The sequence below is a fragment of the Channa argus genome, chromosome 3 (assembly GCF_033026475.1).
Source record: "Channa argus isolate prfri chromosome 3, Channa argus male v1.0, whole genome shotgun sequence".
In the NCBI taxonomy this organism is placed as follows: Eukaryota; Metazoa; Chordata; class Actinopteri; order Anabantiformes; family Channidae; genus Channa; species Channa argus.
In genome coordinates, this window is record NC_090199.1 from 1,482,395 (window position 1) to 1,500,597 (window position 18,203).

The 18,203-nt window shown below is 43.9% G+C and overlaps 1 protein-coding gene across 2 annotated transcripts; it reads left to right on the forward strand.

The window, feature by feature from the left end:
* The first annotated feature begins 1,119 nt into the window (after positions 1 to 1,119).
* LOC137124461 (serine/threonine-protein kinase MARK1-like) lies at positions 1,120 to 18,156 on the forward strand. 2 transcript variants are annotated; one of them, XM_067499503.1, is made up of 19 exons: positions 1,123 to 1,589; positions 6,532 to 6,726; positions 8,575 to 8,888; positions 9,521 to 9,574; positions 9,721 to 9,769; positions 9,900 to 9,965; positions 10,036 to 10,106; positions 11,082 to 11,138; positions 11,291 to 11,425; positions 11,667 to 11,768; positions 11,861 to 11,980; positions 12,583 to 12,682; positions 13,234 to 13,346; positions 13,435 to 13,576; positions 13,667 to 13,800; positions 14,134 to 14,219; positions 14,291 to 14,440; positions 14,521 to 14,790; positions 14,983 to 18,156. In XM_067499503.1, exons 5-19 carry the CDS (start codon positions 9,742 to 9,744, stop codon positions 15,323 to 15,325), a joined length of 1,917 nt encoding a protein of 638 aa, XP_067355604.1. In that variant the 5' UTR covers positions 1,123 to 1,589; positions 6,532 to 6,726; positions 8,575 to 8,888; positions 9,521 to 9,574; positions 9,721 to 9,741; the 3' UTR covers positions 15,326 to 18,156. The 2 variants fall into 2 exon arrangements, with proteins under 2 accessions (XP_067355603.1, XP_067355604.1); XM_067499502.1 differs by lacking the exon at positions 8,575 to 8,888 and having other exon boundaries at positions 1,120 to 1,589.
* Positions 18,157 to 18,203: the final 47 nt, after the last annotated feature.

Below are 18,203 nucleotides of genomic sequence, written 5' to 3' on the forward strand. Positions count from 1 at the left end.
CGTTTCTCAAATATTTTAAGCTCTTGCATGAGACTCATGAAGTCATTGAGATGACGATGTCAACAGCAGTGTGTTCAGAACTTGGACAACAGGAAACTTCATGGATATTTGAAAATGTCTTAAATCACTGGAGTATATAAAACTTAATTATGAATCCATATGTTCTTGCATCAAGGCCCGTGTCCTTTCTTGTCCAGATGGTTTCTCATGCCAGTTTAAGTCTGTTGGTGCTGGTTCTGGCAGAGGGGAAAGGGAAGGAGCACTGGAGCCCTCCAACAACACCGATCCAGTAAGAACATCTCTACAACACACAGGTGACGGAAATATCTGGGAAAACTCAGCCTCCCTGGACATTTCAGTAGAGACAAGTCCACCGCAGGGACAAACCCCCCCAGACATAAACTGAACAATGGAGTTTGAGCAGTGAGGAATCAACACGTGCTCCAAACTTGAGCGACCACGTACGGTCCTGACATCCCTCAGGAGGCAGTTCACCTTCACTGAGCACTTGCTTCACTGAGCAAATGCTGAGACTCCACAGACACAGTTAACTGACCCAACAGTGACTTTAAGACGCTGTGGGACCTGCAGCCAAACCACTTGATGGCAGCAAAACACCGACTGGAAAACTCATTCAGTCTTGTTCTGGTTGTTTTCCTTCAGTACTTTTAAAGCCTGTTTTGCATTTAAGCCTGAGTCCTTGATTCAGAATATACAGATGCACATGGATTATGAAGCATCTCTGATCCTGATATTTAACCACTATTGAAGTGGATGCTGCTGATAACATGAATGTTCAAGTCTAGTTCAGGTTTCATCCACGAGCCTCATAAATATCATTTATGCAGATTAATAAATGTGGAGATTCAACCACTTTAAAAAGCTGATTTGTGTTTATTGACTGGGAACATTCAACATTTAGTAGCAGCTGGTTCCAGGGAGGGCTCAACTTCTACAGGCACGTGAAAAGCACTTTTTCATGCCTTAAACTTTTTTTCAGATTTTACTCCAGAGTGCAGCTTTAACCTCTGACACGGTCCACCGCTTTCAAAATAAAAGACTTCCGTGTGAGCTGTGCAGGCGCTGAGCCCTAACGTGTGTGAGTCCTCGGGAGGGTGTGTGTTTTTGTGGAAACAGCTGAGGATGCTGGGATATTTTTAGGATGAAGATGAGGAGGACGACGGGGAGGAGGAGCTCTGACGTCATAATTAGGCTTTTTTTTCCCTGCAGTGCTGCTGTTTGACCTGACAACCCGCTGGAAGCCGCAGGAAGGTTTTTCTTCAACTTAAACTCTTCTCAGCTCCTCTTCTTCCTGCTCCTGCTCCTGCTCCTCCTCTCCCTCCTCGTCCTGTCTCTTTGTCTCTTTGTCTCCATGCCGCTCTCCCTCCCGCACCGACACAGACACCGGGCCTTCTTGTAGCCGCCGCCCCGTCCTCCCTCCTCCTCCTCCGGCCGGCGGAGCCTCCCAGCACGGGCCCGGCTGAGGTGGCCTGGATCCCGGGCAGAGATGCTTCATCCGGACTGAAGAGAGCAGGAAGATGTCCGGCAGGATGCCTCTGACCCCGGTGAGCGAGTCGGAACAGGTGGCGGTAAGTTTGCTTCGTTTAGTGATTATTGGTGAAGTTTAATGTATCGTGAATGGAGTCGGTGTCATTTATGATGGAAGATTTAATTCTGAGTTTGTGTGTTAAAACAAGAAATAATAATTTCGAAAATGATTGATGGAGTTTACTTGTTTCTAATTTAATTCGTTTTTTAATTTAGGTTAATAATTGTATTACTTTATTATTGATTGCGTTTGTTGTGTTGTTGTTCTTTATTACGTTCTTATTAATAATAGTTAATTTTATTATCAGTGCAGTTATTTTTATTTCACTTTCAGTACTGATAAAGTTTAAATTTGACTCTAACTGCCACACTGCTAAAGGTTTTGTATTTCTTTGTTGGTGCAGATTTTGAGATTGAGTTTATTGATCGAGCCTCTGTTTGCTGTGACGTATGGACGTGGACACCGATGACATTTTCTTGGCCTAGTTGAAGTTGACTTGCAGCCCTGACAAACTTCTCACCTCATTTGTCTGATTCCTCCAGGTGTATCTCAGGTCCCTTTGAGATCTTTGAGCAGAGCCTTTAAGTCTGACTCATAAAGTCATGTCTCCATTGCACCGATCAGTGGACTTTGAATTAAAGCTGTTTGTGTTCTGAAAACTGCAACTGTAGAACACAATAAATCTGTTTTCACCGCAGATGAATTATCCAAACGATTTCATCTCTTTTTGAGAAGGTTGTGAATAAAACAAAATGAGAAACACCAGCAGCCCTGGTGATTTCATCTCCACTCCTTGCAGCCATATTGGATGAGCGCAGTTCTGCTAATGTAGAGTCATGTCCGCGTTTGCAGATTTGATCTTCTCCCCTTCACTTCTGTCTGACATACAGCAGCTGCAGCTGGCTCCTACTGTCTGTTTACTATTGATTTTTTTCCAAAAATACACTGCCGGATATGATATCCAGATCACAGGGATGTTTATTAATCCCAACCTTCTGGAAGTCACATTCAAAATTCTGAAATGTGTCACGAAGGCATTTAAAGGCATAATGTTTCCAATAATTACTGCATCCTGTGATCCGTCCACAGCCCTGGACATGGGTGGTGGACTGAACAGGCCTGCGGGGGCTGAGCCACCGTTTGAGATGCCTGCTAATAGTTCCTGCAAACTAAAAAGAGCATCTGCAAAGAGGCGCAAACCCGCCTCAAGGAGACGAGAAACAACTACGACACAAAATACAAAAGTACAAAGGGAATAAACGGACAAAATATCATGAAACTACAAAATGATACAATGACCACACGGGTAAAACTACGTGAGAGAAGTGACGCAGAAACACTGCAGAGAGAAGACAGGAGATTCCAAACAGCTACACAAGGACACAAAATGGCGCAGCCTCTGTTGGCATGTTGCTTCTCTTTCTGTCTGTGGCCCTTCTCGCTCAGGACGGATGGACTTTCATTGGCCCACAGTTCGTCCGTGACCCCGGTCACTGTGTCACGTGCACTGCTGTTGCTCTCGTTAAAGCTTATAGAGTTTCCGATGTTTCGGGTTCCGAGGGCAGGCGGTGGTGTCTGAGGTTCAGGCTCTGAGGCCTCTCGGGCCACGTTTCGATATCGAGCTTCATAATTAAAACTAACTTGAGACGTGTGAATGTGAAGTTCACCTCGGTGCCAAGCAGACACGCTTTCTCTTGTGTGATGAATCACTGCTGTTTTTCCCTTGAACTGTGAAATCAGCTGCTGGAGGCTTTCTCCATCACCATGGAAACACCTAGGTTACTGTGGGATTCCCCCAGTGGGAGTGGAAACCCCCTCTTCCCTGTCCCCCCACCCCTCCACCCAGCCTGGCAGCGAGACACTAAGCCACACAGGGACAGAAATCCACCTCTACCAGATAATGAACTTTTACCTCCGGCCGTTGTGGTCACATCAAAGGCATATTGGACCTGGTTATTACAGTGACTAACCAACACCGGATCAGGAGAAGTGACCGGTGGTTCTGTGAAGAATCAAAGCAGAGAGTTGAGAGAGAACGTTTGATCTGTTTGTGAAGTTTTACTCAGATTCTGAGCAAGATTTTCTGATTTCTGTGGAATCTGGAGGTTCTGCTTTCATTCAGCTGTTGTTGTCGAGTCTCTGCCGTTGTCTGGATCCTCTCTATCATTGGGTGATGGCCAACAAAAGAAAACGCACTATTTGTCATCGGAGTTCCTGATTTTTCTGTGCTTCTGTTTGAGTAACAAACTCTCTGCGGTTACATCAGGCTTCAGACCTCTCCCGCCGCTGTCATGCATAAACTGACCCATAAACAAGTTCCTGTTTTCTTCTTCGGCAGGAGGAACTGGTGTCAGTTCAAGGAAGCGCACAGAGGAGCCAAAATGATCCGTTTGTCTGTGATTGAAACGGGAAAATCCTCTGCTGTGGTGGAAGCACGCAGATGAACTTAGTGATGTCAGAGTAGTGACACACACGATTAAACCTATTTTTTAAAATGCCAGCACTCATTTTTAACAAGAGCCCATTTCTCCCTGTTGGGTCCATAAGTATTTGGACAGTTTGACTGTGTACACAGGGGGAGTGGATACGAAATGAAACAATTGAGATGTGTTTAAAGTGTTACAACCCTTTTTATACACAGTCCACCACTTTCCAGATGTGTGTTACACGGTCATCAGTTCTTTTAAAAGCATAGTATGGATTCCATTCGGTTGTTAACCACAAACTGAATCTGAAACTGTTTTGATAATCTTCTAATGATTTATAGTCTGTTATTTATTATCCAGCTTCTCACTTGTGAGTGTTTTCATGGTTTTTCCTTGTTGTACCAGAGGAGGGTTCTTAGTCATCTGGGTGCGGTTATCAGAAGTTGAGTCATATCAACGTCTTTTTTCTGTCATACAAGTCAAAACAAGCCATTTGAAGATGCTAACAAGGGCTTTTTTTCCCCATTTTATAGCCCAAACAATGTTGAGGCCTGGAGCTTATGCCAGCTGTCAAAGGGCACAGTCACACTCACACCTACAGGGACTTCAGACTCACTATTTAAGCTAACGTGTCTTTGGACTGTGGGGGGAAACCCACGCAAGCGCGGGGAGAACGTGCAAAGTCCACACAGAAAGTCTGCAGCCGGCAGGTGAAGTCGAACTGGAGACTTTGTAGTTGTGAGGCGGCAGCACAAACCACTAAACTCACCTGTTAACTGAGGAAATAACAGATTAACCTGTAATTTAAAATGTTCGACATGCTCCTTTAATTTCTGTCAGTTGTATATTATCAATCACAACTTTATTTACACAGCACCTCGTGCAGATTAATGCAATTCAAAGAGTTTAACAGATGATTGAAAGCTGGTCAACCAAGTCATAGAGCTCACTAAACAAGATTATTGAAAATAAACTACAATGATGATGATGAGGAAATTAAGACATAAGAGCATGAGACAATAGGACAGTGAGAGCAATAAAAGAACAATAAAAAAACTATTCTAAATAAAACAACAATGACAAGCTGATAAAACAAATTAAAATCCAGGCTGAAAAGGTGGGTTTTAACACTTCCTGTTGTTCTGAGATTCTCAGACTGGTCCATAAACACTTAAACCTGCTTCACCAAAACTTTTTGTCCTGAACAGCTGAAAGACTCGGAGGATCTGAGAGACTGGTTCAGACACTTGAAGCATGTCGTACAGGTCCACTGGTGGAAGACCATGAAGTGCTTTAAAAATCTCTAGGGAAGCTGACAGGCAGCCAGTTTAACCCTCAAGGCTTCATCAAATGTGTTGTTTTTTTTCCCACAGAAAATGAATCTGTAAAGTAACTAAAGCTGTGAGACAACTGGAGAATTTCCCTGTCGCCTACTTTAAGCACGTGTGTCTGCTCTGACTGTAGCTGAGCGTAAGCGGCCGTGCTACAGTCGGCGTTGATGCCGTGTGACCTCATGCTGCTGTGGTGTAACAGTAGAGGTGTTTGTCTCCTCACTGTCGACTCCTCCAGCTGCTTCAGACGCTGTCAGACTGGTTTCTTTCAGCTCCAGTTCCGCAGATAATACCCTTCACTGTTATCATTGTCCTGGACTGAAACCACACAGTCAGTATAACACGGTCTCCCTCAGGTTGATGAAGGGACTTTCTGAGCCTGGAGGGTTTTTTTTCCTTTGGTCTGTTTCTCATTGCTGTTGGAGTGGGGGGGGGGGGGGGGGGTGGTCTGCCCAGATGATGAATTATAATTTTTGTTTATGTAACACGTCACTAAAGTTTTTTATCTTTGAACAGTGTTTATGCTAAGCTAACTACCTGTAAGGCTTTGGTGTCCATCAGACCAGCCGATGCATTTATTTACATACAGGAGATCAGACATTTAATGGGAGCAACCTTTTGGTTTTGGTCTCCCCAAAACATATCAACTTGGTTTCAAACGTTCTCTAATTTCATGCAAACCATACAAACCCAACACTGTCTTTAAGTCGCCATCAACATTAAATGGTAAATGGCTGCTTATAAATTGCTTTTATCCAAAGGGGGACTCAGCGGGACCGCCAGGAGCAACTTGGGGTTCAGTGTCTTGCCCAAGGACACTGAAGTGGGGTACTGGGAATTGAACGACTGACCATGTGGTTCGTGGATGACTTGGATACCTTACCAGAGCCAGGGGGCTGTAACAATAGGCACCATGACATCAAACTATTACACAGCTTTTTTCACATTCTGCATTTAAGACTTGTGGACATTAATTTTTACTTAGTAGTAAAAGACCTTCACCTTGTATGATACTGTACTGAAATTTATTAAAAATATATATTTTTAAATGATTTATTTAAATTTTGTTTTAAAGTACACTTTAATGTGGTTCAGCATGTCGACATGGGCCAAGGCTGGACAGGTTAAAGGTCACCCTGTTGATTCCTTCTTTGCAGTGCTGTGCCTCTGGGCCAGATCGTGCTAATGTACATAATGAGGATGTTCATGTGTCTGTCTCCTCCAGGCAAAGTCTTCAGATAGCCTCCCAGATCCGCCACCCCCACCCACTAAATCATCAAGCCGTCACAGTCTGCCGCCATGTCGCGGCCCCGTGACAGACGACCAGCCGCATGTCGGCAACTATCGACTGCTGAAGACCATTGGCAAAGGAAACTTCGCCAAAGTTAAACTGGCCAGACACATACTGACTGGCCGAGAGGTGAGAACACAACACGGTTTTGTGGCTTTTGGTCACGTTACTCTTGGAATAAAATAACAATATTCTATTTATTCAGCAATATAGTGGGTTCCACACAGGCTCTGAGGGACAGACATGAAGCACATATACAGTGTGAGCTGAAAGGGACAGATGTGTGCTGCTGTTCTAAATACAACACAATGCTGTTTTTGGAGATACTGGTTTTGGTTCATGAATGAGATTAATCTACCTGAGCTACTTTATAATTCTCTCATAACTCGATCAAATGTGAACACATAGAGACGTGATACTGTTTTTAGATGTACTGCTACTTCCAAGGATATTATGTCCATTGTGACTAAACATTAATACATCTGCTTAAAACTTAGAGAAGAAGAAGCTTCTTTTAGGTTGTCTTTAGTGTCGTAGTACAGCCACAATTCAAAAGAAGTTGGGACAATGTGTAAAATGTAAATAAAAGCAGAATGCAATGATTTGCAAAACTCATCAACCCATATTTTATTCACAATAGAGCATAAACAACATATCAGATGCTGAAAAATATGAGCTCTTTTTGAATTTGATGGCAGCAACACATCTCAAAAAAGTTGGAAAAGAGGCAACAGCCAGTTACTTTAAAGAAAAAAACAATTGGAGGAGCATTTAACATCTAATTAGGTTAATTGGCAACAGCTCATTAACATAACTGGGTATAAAAGGAGCATTTCAGAGCCGCAGAGCCTTTGGAAATTCTGGGAACCACAAGTAGGCCTGCATTCTGAGATCCAAGTGGTCTACAGGGATCATATGGAACTATGAGGTCTTTAAGATATGATGGAGCCTGTAAGAAGCAGGGATCCCACCATCCACAGTATATATTATCATTATTAAAGGTTCAGAGAATCAGGAGGAATGTATGTGCAGGGGACAAGGACAAAATTAGAAATTCTTTTTGGAAACCATGGAGGCCATCTCCTGTGGACTAAAGAGGAGAGGGACCATCCAGCTTGTTATCAGCAGACAGTTCAAAAAGCTGCTTCTCTGATCGTATAGAGGTGCATTGATGCTCATGGTGTGAGCAGCTTACACATCTGGAAAGACGATCAATGCTGTAAAGTACCAGACGTCTCTTTCAGGGAAGGCCTGGCATATTTCAGCAAGACAATGCTAAACCTCATACTGCATCCATAACAACTGCATGGCTTCACAGGAGAAGAGTCCGGGTGCTGAACTGGCCTGTCTGCAGTCCGGACCTTTGTCCAATAGAAAACATTTGGTGCATCAAAAAAAAAATCCAGCAACGAAGGCCCAGGACTGTTGAGCCGCTAGGATCCTGCATCAGACAAGAATGGGACAACATTCCTCTCCTAAAGTCAAGCAACTGGTCTCCTCATTTCCCAGACATTAAAAGAAGAGGGGATGCTACACAATGGTGAACATCACCCTGTTCCAACTTTCTGAGATGTGTTGCTGCTATTAAACTCAACATTAACTAATATTTTCCATGAAATGGTCAAAATGTCGCAGTTTCAACATCTGATATGTTGTTTATGTTCAGTTGTGAATAGAATGTGGGTTGGTTAGATTTGCAAATCATTGGATTCAGTTTTTATTTAGGTTTTACACATCGTCCCAAATCCTTCTTTGGAATCGGGTTGTACTAGTTACATATCTGTTTCAAATTCACAGCCTGGGTAAGAATCCTAACACCTCTGTACCTCTTTCATTGTAACTTCTAAAGTCGGCAGGGTTATATCTGTCTGAAACTCGGACGTCATCAGCTGGAGGCGGCAGCTTCAGCGTGAATTATTGATGCAGCCAGTTGGTCTGAAGAATAAAGTGAACGTGGCGTTTTGTGCTTATTTTAAGATCCACCTTCTGTGTGGAGTAGACAGAGCTGCCCGATCGGCCGTGGTGTGTTTGTCGGGAGACGTCAGACTGTGGTTGGTCTGAGAGAGAAGAAGAAGTCAAACCCAAGATGACGAGAGGGAGAGAGAACATGAGAGGAGGAGGAGGAGGTTTCCACTTAACATCTCCGTCCTGTGGCGGTTAAGATGAATCAGCTGGTTTCCTGTGCTGCAGGCTGCACTCGATTTTAATCTCATCCATCAACGTTAAATTTGCTTTTTGGACTCAAGATTTTACGCAGCTGACTCAGTGTTTCCTGTGTTGGTCTGTGGTCGGTTAGTATTTGTAGAAACTGTTTTTAAAAATGGATCATTTCTGCTTTTCTTTCAGGCAAATGTGAAAATTAAATAATAAATACTGTGAGGTAAAGTAAAGTGAGGTAAAATAAATGTAGATAAAGGAAGAAAGTCCTACTTCATTTTATTCATCAGGATGTCTCTTGGAAAAAAGTAAAAAAGCAAAAAAAAAAAACTGAAATGTATTTTTTTTTTTTTATTTATAAAAAAATCTAAGTAGAAAATATCAAACGATTGGTAAAAAAGTAACATGAAATGAGGTATAATACGTTCAGCATTGGTCAATGTTAATAATCATATTAAAACAAATGCAATTAAAGTTTGTCCTGAGGAGCAGTTTACTTTTCAAGGAATAATTCTGGGTATTTACTGGTCCCAGTCTTTGTTGTGAGAACTTGCTGCTGGTTTATTTCATGTCAAACAGAATATCTTTGTTTTAAATGGTTGGTCGGACAAATCGAGCCTCGATTATTTTTGCTGTCATTTGGCTCTAAATAACTCAATTTAATTGAAAACCTAAACGTTCCCGTGGTTGATCACCAGAAGTCGAGCTAATAAAAGCATGGAGTTACATGTGATAATCAGATTAGATGTTTTGTCTCCTCCTGCAGGTCGCCATCAAGATCATCGACAAAACTCAGCTGAATCCGACTAGTCTGCAGAAGGTATGAATCCCCCTCCGACTTTTGACCTCTGTCACTTTGAGGTAACATTGATCCAGGACATGGTTGATGTAGATAAGTTCCATAACAAGAAAAGACTCCCTAAAACTGATTTGAGATCAGGTAACTCATTCAAAGTGTCTCCTCAGCTCTTCAGGGAGGTCAGTGTGATGAAGCTCCTCAACCACCCGAACATTGGTGAGTCTACACCTCTCAACTCCCGTCAGCCGCTCGCACATCTCCTGCTTGGCTCTTTGGTGCTTTGAGCGTGTTCCATTCCTGTTTGACTGCTGCACGGCTCACTGAAATGTCCACTCTTGTGTTTCAGTGAAGCTGTTTGAGGTGATTGAGACGGAGAAAACTCTGTACCTGGTGATGGAGTACGCCAGCGGAGGTATGAGCAGCCCACCTTTGCGGTGATGTCATCAGACGTGTGTGACATCACACCTGTCTCTGTGTTTCAGGTGAAGTATTCGACTACCTGGTTGCTCATGGACGAATGAAGGAGAAGGAGGCCAGAGCCAAGTTTCGGCAGGTGAGTTGATCTCGTCCTCAGTCGTGCACTGATCCGTTCACGACGGGTAAATCTGAAAATGATCACTCCTGTATTCATAGCTGCAGATTTCATGTGTGTTACAGATACTTGTGAGCACATCAAACTGTGAAGTGATGATTTCGTGGGTTTTATCAGTCGGGGACATTTTTAAATGAAACATTCCCTCATTTACTTATTTATTGATGGACTGATACATTTCACTTACTCTTCTGAAGTTGGTCAGAAGAGAAACATTACAAAACCAAAACCATGTTCAGTCCAACCTGCTGGACTGGATGATTATTTGATGGCAACAGCTGATGCTTTTCTCAAGTATAACAAGGGTCTGCATGGCACCGGTAACATGCAGTGATGGAGGAGCAAACAGGAGCAGTCTGCTCAGTGGGAGCTGAGTTGGTAATTAGCTGCAAAGGCCTCTATTACTGTGGGGGCTGCTCACACCGAGGTCAAGAATCCAACCATTTTCTGCAGCTTCTCTGATTCACATCTGTCCAGAAACATCTTCACCATCACTATCTATTAAAATTATTTAAATAAGGAGCTTTTCATCTGATCTCTAATCAGGTCCAGCTGGTAAATCCTCCACATGAACCACTGCAGGATGGAGTGGCTCATCCACTGTTGGTGTAACCACTAATGAGGTGGATCTGTTTCATTATGGGTCCATTAGCGTAGCTGCTAACAGGACTTGAATCAGCTGAGCTGTGATGAAAACATCTCTGTTTGCCTGTTGATTCATCCCAGAGCTTTTTGTTTAGTCTGGACCTGACAAACCAGGTTTGGTGTCCTACGAAGGCCACTGTACAGACAGCACGTCCTCTGATTGTGAGAACATGGCCTTTCCTCTGGCACCACCTTCAGGACAAACTCTAAAAGCTTTTTTTAGCCTGTTGGAGTCCATTTGTCTCAGTGTTTTTCCCTTTGTCTTTATGCATCACTGTGTGTTTCTGTCAGATTGTATCAGCAGTGGAGTACTGCCACAAGAAGAGGATTGTCCACCGAGACCTAAAGGTACATACACACTCACTCAAACCGAGCACTGGAGGGTGAGGATCTTCCCCAATCACTTTAATTGTTGGTGCTGTTTAAAAGCAGGTAAACCGATGCTGACACACAAATGACCGATGCAGGGAATTAAATAAAAACTTCTCTGTGTCTGTCAGGCTGAGAACCTGCTGCTGGACGCCGACATGAACATCAAAATAGCAGACTTTGGCTTCAGTAACGAGTTCACGGTGGGCAGTAAGTTGGACACGTTCTGCGGCTCTCCTCCCTATGCTGCTCCTGAACTCTTCCAGGTGATCACCTAAGCTCCACCCACCACAGCTGCATAACAACACCTGGGGCCAGATGCATGAAACTGTGTAGATTCAGAGTTACAGGATGGGTGTCTGCTGGGCACAAAAACAAGAATACGCAGATGATTTCTTTCTGTGATCACAGCTCAGTCTGCGACATTAACGTCGTACACGTTTAACGCTGCTCTGTGCAGCAGAGCGAGTTGTGGAATTCTGGGTAATGTAGTTGTGCATTCTGCAGGGGAAGAAGTACGACGGGCCGGAGGTGGACGTCTGGAGTTTGGGAGTGATTCTCTACACTCTGGTCAGTGGCTCGCTGCCCTTTGATGGACAAAACCTCAAGGTAGATCTGATTCTCTGATCCATTAGCTGCCATTAACCATCCAGTCAGGCTAAGAGCATGTTAATCCACGTTTGTAATTTGTGTGTGTGTAGGAGCTGAGGGAACGTGTCCTCAGAGGAAAGTACCGCATTCCATTCTACATGTCGACCGATTGCGAAAACCTGCTGAAGAAGCTGCTGGTTCTCAACCCGGGGAAACGAGGCAGCCTACAGGTGAACCCAGCATTATTATCAGTCCACTGAAAGACAGTTTGTCATCTACTGAACTATAATTATGGGCCGATATCACCACATTGAAAGGCTCGATAACAGTCAAACTGGAAGTCCATTCAATACTTAGCAGCTCATACCTGTGGTTCAGTACATGAGCTACTGCAACCTAGTAGGTTCAGTATTTTCTTATCTTGTGCTGTTGTGTCCAACAACGGTTGGGTACGTTGTCATCATGTCTATAAAATGAAAGCCAAGCTGCATCCACCCATTCTCCACCACTTATTGGAGTCGTTCCATGTAGACCAGCCATGTTCCTCCAGCTCCACAATGTGACCTCTCAAAGCAGACTTTGAGTCCTCAGAGGAAAATCAAGTGATCAAGTGAAACTTTCTTTTGCTCAGCTTCCTAATAACAGTTTATGATGTTGTGATTACTTCTAAACAACTACTCCAAATCCGATGTGCACAATGTGACTGCAGGGTTAAAGGAGAGTCTGTTGATACAGTCGGTCTGTATCTCATCCAGTGACCTGTGTCAGCCAGAGTCGTTTGATGGTTGTTTGACTGTGTTTAAACACCTCTGCTCCTGTGTCTGTGTCTCAGCAAGTCATGAAGGATCGATGGATGAACATCGGCAACGAGGGCGAGGAACTGAAACCGTTCTCGGAGCCAGAACAAGACCTCAACGACGTCAAACGCATCGGTCAGACACACAGCATGCACAAGTTTTCCATTGTTCATTCAGTGTATGTGAATCTCTGGTTATTGTCCAACAGAACTGAAACGTTTAGCTGCAACACATGATTTTCTTTATCCATTAATCTGCTGTTTATTTTGTATTTGGTGTGGTGTGGAGTCCAATCTGACGTCTCCAAATGTCTTCATTTGTCTCCTCAACAGTCCAAAACCTAAAGTAATAAGCAGCATTACTTATAGTTCAGATGGTTGAATCTCACAAATTTGGGCCTTTTTGCTAAAAAAAAGAACTAAAACAATCACTTACCAACAGAGCTGCCAGTTAGTTTCCTTTTACACAGCTAGTAGATAAATTGTGGCAGCTGGAAAAGAGAAGATCATTCTCTTGGCTTGATAATGTCCCTAAATTATCTTCATATTTTCAGCAGCACGATGTGTTTTTAACTGACAACCTCTGCAGTGACACGCGTTCACATCTCCATTTCGTGAACACTGCGTTCATTACTGCAGCGTCACAGAGCTTTAGCTTAGGAAGGAATGTGCTTTCCGACCCCTCAGAGCTGATGGGGACGATGGGCTTCCCTCAGGAGGAAGTGAGGAAGGCGCTGGACGGTCAGAAATACAACGAGGTGACTGCAACGTACCTGCTGCTGGGGAGGAAACCTAGTGAGGTTTGTTACTGGGAATCTGTGGTTCACCAGAGTCTGATGTTTGACAGTTTAGTTCATGTCCTTCCTCTGCTGTGATTCTCTCCTCCAGTTTGAGGCCAGTGACTCCTTCTCCAGCAGTAACCTGGTTCAAAGGTCACGACCCTCCAGTGACCTCAGCGGCTCCAGTCAGTCCCCTGCCCACTCTCGCACTGGATCAGCCAGTCAGAAGCAGCGGCGTTTCAGCGACTATGGTGAGTTTACGTCTCCTATAAACACTGCGGTCACACTCCACCTTCAGGTGTAAATGTTACAAACACAACGTCCTCTTCTTCTGCACTCAGTGGCGCCCTGTATCCCCCCGCCCGTCTCCTACACCAAGCGCTCCCACGCCAACAGTGTCGAGAGTGACAGGAAGGTGGACCCGGCCTCGCCCGCGGGGGCTCCAGACCGCAGGAAGTCAGCCACAGCCTCAGGGGTAAGAAGACACCAGGTCCTGGTGCAGTGTTTCATTTGGAAGAGCTGCGATAAAGTGGTTTCCCTGCTACTGTCAGGATATGAACTGTTTCGCTCACTCAAAAGGACTAAAAGAGCATCTTGGTAACTAATGAGTGATTTCTAGCTTTCTGTCTCCACTACTGCTGAGAATTAGAGAACGGAAAAACCATCAGGATGTTGTTCACGTTATGGATGTAATGCTCACTGCAGCCTCTAGCAGTAGCACTTTATCCAGTCAGTGTTGTGTCCTCAGTGGAATCACACTTCCATAATCAAGCCAACTGCTCCAACAGTTTGTCTGTGTGTGTTACAGAACATCCTTCGGAGGAACACGTATGTTTACGAGAGGACGAACACCGAGCGGCACTCAGCTGCAATTCCCAACGGGAAGGACAGCAGGTCAGGAATTTCAGGAGCTTGTTTCATCACAATCTCTAATTTTCCAAATCTAAAACTAATCTATGTTGCAGTCTACCTGAGGTACCTGCATTATCACAATCCCCATCGCCAGGGGCAGCCGTCTCCTCCGCACGTCCTCATCATGTCAAGTCCATGTCAGCATCAGGACATCCCATGAAGTCCAGCCTTCCTCCTATCGACGACAATGCAGAGTATCAGAGGTAAGCTCTGCCCCTCTGTCAGTAAAGTTGCTATTCAGTAATATAAAGTGATCTATTTTTTTGTACCCTCCAACCTCCAGCTCCCCCCACCAGCCTCCACCATCACCCTCAGCCTTAAGCGCGACGAGCAGGAGCAGCAGCACCACGCCCGACAGGACGCTCTTCTCCCGCAGCTCCCGCAATCGCTCCACCATTCATGGCACTCAACTCCGAGATCGAAAACCCGCCACCTACAACGGCCCACCCACTTCGCCCAGCCTGTCGCCGCATGCCGCCTCGTCGGTGACCACAGCCCGCCGTGGTGCCTCCACCTCCCTCATCGTAAAGCTCACCTCTAAGTTTGTACGCAGGTAAGAACCAGTCAGGAATCATGACCTGCAGGAGGATCCGAGTTTAACTTATGAAATTAGGAAGCAGTTTGTCTCTTTAGTGACCTGATGGACGACGCCAGAGATAAACCTGTTTTTTCAGGGTTCTGATTTAACTCATAAGTGGCTTTAGATGAATATTCACTGTGTTGGATGTTGCTTCTCCTCCTGCAGGAGTTTTTCCGGCGAGCCCAAAGAGGACGGCCGGGACTCTAAACCTCGTTCCCTGCGCTTCACCTGGAGCATGAAGACCACGTCCTCCATGGAGCCGGGGGATATGATGAAGGAAATCCGGAGGGTTCTGGACGCAAACAACTGTGACTACGAGCAACGCGAGCGCTACCTGCTGTTCTGCGTCCACGGCGACGCCCGGCACGACACTCTGGTCCAGTGGGAGATAGAGGTGTGCAAACTGCCCCGGCTCTCGCTCAACGGCGTGCGGTTTAAAAGGATCTCGGGCACCTCCATCGCCTTCAAAAACATCGCCTCCAAAGTGGCCAATGAGCTGAGGCTGTGAACAGCTTCCATGAGGAGAACACCTCTGATCCCAGTCTTCACAGCAACCGGCCAATGTTCCAGGCTCACTGCTGTATGGCACCTTATTATCCTCACACATTTACTATTTAATGTTATCACTAAGTGTTTGCCAGTAAAACCAAATATTGCAACGAGCATCGATGCATCTGCTCAGCAGGTTGTGGTTCTTCGCTCAGTGTTGCTTCTTGTCAGCCGGAGATGATGTACTGACCCCACAGGGCAGATGAGATCTAGAATCAAAAGCTAACGAGATGAGAGCTCAGTTTGTTTGTTGCCACTGTTGATTGATCGCTGTGTTTACATGCACTTAAGGAATTGGATCGTTCTAAAATTTCTTCCTTGGTTCATATAAAGTGGAAACTTCATCATTTGGTCTTTTGCCTGGTAGAAATCTGGGGGCAGGAATTGATGATTTCCAACAGAAATGTCGGGATGTGAAGACTGAGCCAATAGCATGTGCAGATTTCTATTATTGCAGTGCATGTAAACTCATTACAGTATCCAGTGCCAACAGTAACCTGGTCTCTGCAGTGCAAAGAAACATTACCTCTGCTCGACCTGTGCAACTCTCCCAGCATGTGCAACAGTTTGCTGTGTGTGTGGTTCTAAGACATATACTCACCATGTGCTTGTTATCTCCACTGCCACACAGCCAACGGTTTAACTTTAACTGCATTAGCTTTTTGTGGGATTTGAAATGAAATGAGTCAGTGAGACCGTATATCTAACACCACAGTGAGAGCTGAACAGAGGAGGTGACCAATCAGCTGATCACAGGAAATATGGATGTAAACACTGTTTTCCTATGCAGCTGGCTGTAGATGCTGCCTCAGATGATCATCTCTCAATTTGTTGGTGTGACTCATCAGTAAAAGTGTGGAGAATGACATGAGATCAGATATCATGCAGATCATTTCTGCAAATCTCTACAAAAGAAAACGATGAAGCTATACTTTTGATGCTGGGAGTTGCACAGTTTACAGTAGAGGTCGTAACAATGTGATGAACAATCAGGCAGTGATTGGTTCTGTGACCTCTGACCTTTTCCTCCCTCTGCTGGCCGATGTTTCTACCTTTGCAATAATCCCTGATTTCAGAGCTTGACAACTTTGTTTTGCATTTCAAACCCAAACTGTAAAACTCCTCATGTCCAGCTGACAGAACAGAATGTTTGCTGTTATAATCGATGTGTAAAATGAATCTGTGTGCAGGTACAGTATTGATTAGTCTTGGTTTGTGAATGATGGGTCTGTTATTATTTGGTCCACACTGTCTCCAGTCTTTTATTTGTTTTCACTATTTAAAATGTTATTTTAAGATTTTGAGCTGTGAGGTATAAGATTGGATCTGTTGCAGAGTTGGTCATGTTGCTGAACAGAGCATAAAAGCAGAAACAAGCCACTGAGATGTTCAATGCACTTTAGGTTCAGCAAAGCAAAACGTCCCCTGTTCTGGTTTAAATCCTCAGTCTGGTGTTATTCTGCATTTTTCTCATCATTATCAAATCCAGTGTGCAGATATTAACCATCAGTGAGTTTACTGAAGATTGAAGTTTTTTAAAAGCAGCTCAAAATGTGTAGTTTCCTTCAAAGAAAGAAGACGCTGTCCTTTCCTAGAAAAGCTGAGCACCGCAGTTTGAATCAAAAGGAAACGGTACATTGCTTGGGACTAATTTCAGCGGTGGATGAATCCACATTTGGTCTCTGGTGGGTATTTGTGGCAGCAGGACTATAAATGTGGAACTGAGTCTAAATAAATGACACTTTAACAGTGTTAGCAGGACACATGCAGTGTTTTCTGCACCTGGGATTTGATTTCAAGAAAAATAATGAATATCACCACACATCTGTTTGCTGCTGTTTCCTGGTAGATAAACTAAAACCTGTATCTTTGCCACCACTTGACGTCTTCTGAACGCATTGCTCTGTATTTATGATGCTTCACTTGAATCGGAGAAAATAAGCAGCTTGTTTTGGGTTTTTGTTTTTTCCTTTCACTTTTTTTTGTATATTCTCTCACTACTCTGCAGCTCCACATCAACAGAGGCACTAACTGTACCACTCGTCTCTAATGTGGTGACGTTATGATGATTCACTGTACAATGGTTCTCCATCATTACTAAGAATGGAGAAAACATTGGTGCATGTTGTAGCACCTAAAACCAAGAAGGGAAAAAACAATGCAAATTGTTGTCCTGGTGTGTCCCTGGTGTCCCAGGGACAAGAGACAAGAAAATGTGCAAGAGCTTGAAAAAGATGCAGAATTCATGTCACGTGGAAAAGATTGTAAATTTGAGCCTTTTACTTGAAAATAGCCTTCAGCTTCCAGAGAGTAACATGAACCATGTGATTCACTCTGTTTGTCAGGCCCATCGCCAACAGGACAGTAGCAGAAGTGCAGTGTAGCCATGATCCTTTTTTTTTTTTTTTTTCAAATAAAAACTAGAAAGAAATGAAAAATCTGAAAGGTTTTAGCTGGATCATTTCATGATTTTAGCCCAAATGCTTCTGGGACACCTGCAAGTTCAAATAATTTCTGTATTCGAGGAGATTTAAGTGAAAGAAGGAACCAATCTGTCCTTTGTGTTTTTATTAGCTCTAAAATATGTATGAAGTTACACATGGACATAATTGTGACAATATTTTGATTCCATACAGGATCATTAAATTCATATGCAAAGAACCTGGCAAACAAATAGCTTCATATATATATATATATGATGCATCTCTATAACATAACGTAAAGCAGATTTGTTTCGGTTAAGTTCGGCTTATTTAAGGAAAATAAAAAGCACGTGTTGTATTTTCATGATATTTATGTAAATGCGTTTGACTTGAGGACGTCACTACGTCACGGAA

What these genes read in the sequence shown, in the direction of transcription:
- LOC137124461 (XM_067499502.1), top strand. Translation starts at nt 1,539, where the DNA reads ATGTCCGGCAGGATGCCTCTGACCCCGGTGAGCGAGTCGGAACAGGTG. An exon ending in CCTCAACCACCCGAACATTG is followed by an intron (nt 9,770 to 9,899) that starts GTGAGTCTACAC and finishes CTTGTGTTTCAG; the next exon opens with TGAAGCTGTTTGAGGTGATT. An exon ending in AGTCAGCCACAGCCTCAGGG is followed by an intron (nt 13,801 to 14,133) that starts GTAAGAAGACAC and finishes TGTGTGTTACAG; the next exon opens with AACATCCTTCGGAGGAACAC.